At 35.1% G+C, this 3,755-nt stretch overlaps 1 protein-coding gene across 1 annotated transcript; it reads right to left on the minus strand.

Annotated features, from left to right (window-relative positions):
• Window positions 1-2,286: 2,286 nt before the first annotated feature.
• LOC139867841 (uncharacterized mitochondrial protein AtMg00240-like) lies at window positions 2,287-2,916 on the minus strand. The gene is made up of 2 exons (XM_071856191.1): window positions 2,685-2,916; window positions 2,287-2,588 (listed from the first exon to the last, which is right to left on the minus strand). Exons 1-2 carry the CDS (start codon window positions 2,914-2,916, stop codon window positions 2,287-2,289), a joined length of 534 nt encoding a protein of 177 aa, XP_071712292.1.
• Between the last annotated feature and the right edge of the window lie 839 nt (window positions 2,917-3,755).

Genomic DNA, 3,755 nt, shown 5'->3' on the forward strand with positions numbered 1-3,755 from the left:
TCGAATTTTTGGTAAAACAACACAATCGCACGAAATAACGAACTTCGGCCGTCTGAGGCCTTTTTATACCCAGCTCGACAATCGGTCGACTATGTGATTATGTCGGCCGACATATGTGACAATCGGTCGACATACGTGACAAACGACCGACATATGTGACAAACCAGTAAGTCGGTCGATTTTTGTTCAATGTCGACCGACTTATAGTCCAAATCGGTCGACTGTCTCCCCCTTATTAAAAAATTATTTTTCGATTTAGAAACCCCGATAATTCCCTCTATTCACATCCACTGGCTGATTTTACACGCAAAATATTTTCTTTTTGAAGACTTTAACAAGTTTATGATTTGAGATGTGTAGTTCGTTTCTTTTTGACGTCGAGACACAATTTGTAACTTCAAGTAAATATACACATATTCATATAAGCAAACAAATAAAATGTTTTTGTATTTTTCAAAATAAATATCAACACACTGAAAAATCTTTTTGCAGTTTTTAGGATTTTAAAACTTATCACAATAAAAATGCAAATGAAGGACAATTCATGTCAGAAAGTCAATGATCAAGGTTAAGAAAGATCCAAGATTGTATGGCATAAAACATGTTATTTACAGGAAGCAGTTTCTGTAAGCCATAAACCTAAGGAAGCTAAACTATCAAAATGTATACATGTTCAATCAACATTCAGACAACAATATGTACACAAAATTTCACAAGTAAAAGCAAATAATACCAGAGAAATTGATCTTAACATGGTATCTATCTTCATTAACCTTTTACAGACTTTCCTCTTAGACATTTTGATGATCAAGTTAATTAATTACTTTAACATATTGCTATGTTAGATTCAATCACAGACTCGGTCATCAATGTGAGATCGCACGATTTTTTAGGTAGTCAATTGAGCACAAGTCTATTGACGCTTTCCGTTACCACAAACACATACGTTAGGTCTAATTGAACAGGAAGGTTCTCATAGTAATTTTGGAATATCCCTGTCAGCCATTAGCTTCTATCGTAACGTATACTTTTCAATTCATATGATTATGATGGATCTCATAGTATATTTAATATTCTGTCAATCGTGCAATCTTTTATGTAACCAACTGCTATCAATCTCATTCCTTCTTTATTATTAAAGTTATTGGAGGAAACGGAATGAAAGACGTAGCTTTCTTAATAAGTGAGTATTCAGAATATCCCTCTGAAAACATCTTTCGCTATCTAGGCCTTAATGGGCACAGTCCCATATCACAGACAATGATAATAAGTCCAATAGAATGGTTTTGTTAAAGTATGAATGATTTAAGTTCTTCTTGGTAAGCTTCACACTCATTAGTATTCTTACAAAGACTTCTCTTCTCGATTTCATCATTATTTTGACCTTGATATTTTCGTCTTCCATGATTTCACTTCTGTTTTCATGATATAATAACTTGATATGCAATGTGCCATATTTTTTTTTTTTTTAACAACACATTGCAGTCTTGACTTAGATTTAGTTCTCGAATTGACTTCCTTGCGATGAAGATCTCTTTTCTTCATTTTTGTAACAATTAACTTAAATCATTCATTCATGGACTATCTGTAATATAGAACCACACTTTTCAACCCGTTCACAGGAAAGACACTCTCATTGAGATAAACTTACTATTTTGGAGTTTAGGTGCGATTCAAGAATTAAAGTTTGATAGAAGTCGGTATGCACAGTTAATCAGAACATTTTCAACGTTTATTGATCGCTTGAATATCCCAATTAGTCGTGAGACTCAATGGTGCATCAATTTGGAATTTGCTTGGGGATATTCTACATCATGTGTTTCTAGATTATACGTCATGATAGGGGATACCCTCACCTTTTGTTGATTTCCTCAACAATTTTCTTTAAAGTATGCACCTGTGGTAATTAAGTGACTACCCTCAACCGCTGTAAACCTTTCCATGAGTTCCTTATCAAGATATTTACATGATTGTGATTATGATCATCTCATTCTATGATTAAGTCCGTATCCCATTTTTATTTAGATCAAACTCAATTTTTTTTTAATTTTCTGAATTTCTGATGTTAGATCAAACTCTTTTTTTTTTTAATTTTTTGAATTTCTGATGTTGCATTCATTACTCCCCCCTAAAATACTAAAAATCTAAAATCTTTTTGGTTTTTGGATTTTAAACAAACATAAACAATCAGAAAAAAAAATATAATCACACAGTATATACAACTATGCATGCAGAACACATAAAATGAAGTTACTCTTTGGTCTCTTCATCAGGAACGACATCTGACTATATTTTGACACTTAACTCAGTTAACAAGAAATTAAAACGTGGTTTATCAAAAGCTTTTGTGAAAAGATCAGCCCTTTGCATAGTTGTGCCAATTTGAACAACATCAATTAGCCTTTTCTCATAACAGTCTCGAATAAAATGGTATTTAATCCCTATGTGTTTGGTCTTAGAATGATTCACAGGATTTTTCATAACAGCTATGGCCGCAGAATTATCAACAAAAATAGGAGTGTTAGAAATATTCAAACCGTAGTCACGAAGCTGCTGTTGTATCCACACAACCTGAGATGTACAGCTTACTGTAGCAATGTATTCAGCTTCACAAGTGGACAAGGCCACTGCTGTCTGCTTCTTGCACTGCCATGTAACTAGTCTGTTTCTAAGGAATTGACAACCTCCTGATGTTGACTTAAAATCTTTCTTGCATCCACCATAGTCGGAATCACTATAAGCCGTCAGTACAAAATCATTATCACAGGTATACCATAGGCCCAAATTCAGAGTTTGCTTTAAATAACGCATAATCTTTTTCACCACAAGCAAATGATGTACATTCGGATTTGCTTGATAGCGAGCACATAAACAAACTGCGAACATGATATCAGGGCGAGACGTTGTCAGATACATCAACGAACCAATGATGGTCCTATATAAGTTTTGATCAACCTTATCACCTTCCTTATCCGGTGTAATCCCGTGATTCACCGATAGCGGCGTCCTTGCAGGATGTTCATCTTCCATTTTGAATCTTTTCAGAATATCTGATACATATTTTGTCTGATGTAAAAAGATACCCTGATTTGTTTGTACAACCTGAATACCAAGGAAGAATTTGATAGTTCCCATTGAACTCATCTTGAACCGTTTCTGCATTACCTCCTCAAAATCATCCACCATCGTCTTATCTGTAGATCCAAAGATAATATCATCCACGTACACCTGTACTAGCATAATATGCTTGCCCTTTTCTTTGATGAAAAGTGTCTGATCGATGACACCTCTTCTGAAACCATTATCAATCATATAGTTGGACAACGTACCATACCACGCTCTTGGAGCTTGATGAAGCCCATACAGTGCTTTTTCTAGACGATATACCTTTTCTGGAGAGTGTGGATCTGTAAAACCCGGTGGTTGCTTAACAAACGCGGTCTCATTGAGAGTCCCGTACAAAAAGGCGCTTTTGACATCCATTTGATAGACCTTGAAGCCTTTAAAAGATGCGAATGCCAAAAATATTCGAATTACCTCAAGTCTAGCCACTGGTTCAAATACTTCATCATAATCTATATCAGGGATCTGTTGATATCCCTTCACAACCAGTCTAGCTTTATTTCGGATTACAATACCTTGCTCGTCTTTTTTATTCTTCCATACCCATCAAAGCCCATAAGGTTTGCAACCATGAGGCGGAGTCACCAGTTTTCATACTCCTAAATGCTTGAATTGCAAAAGCTCTTCTTGCA

This window comes from Rutidosis leptorrhynchoides, chromosome 9 (genome assembly GCF_046630445.1).
Source record: "Rutidosis leptorrhynchoides isolate AG116_Rl617_1_P2 chromosome 9, CSIRO_AGI_Rlap_v1, whole genome shotgun sequence".
In the NCBI taxonomy this organism is placed as follows: Eukaryota; Viridiplantae; Streptophyta; class Magnoliopsida; order Asterales; family Asteraceae; genus Rutidosis; species Rutidosis leptorrhynchoides.

What these genes read in the sequence shown, in the direction of transcription:
- LOC139867841 (XM_071856191.1), bottom strand. Translation starts at nt 2,916, where the DNA reads ATGTATCTGACAACGTCTCGCCCTGATATCATGTTCGCAGTTTGTTTA. An exon ending in TTTTAAGTCAACATCAGGAG is followed by an intron (nt 2,589 to 2,684) that starts GTTGTCAATTCC and finishes ACATTGCTACAG; the next exon opens with TAAGCTGTACATCTCAGGTT.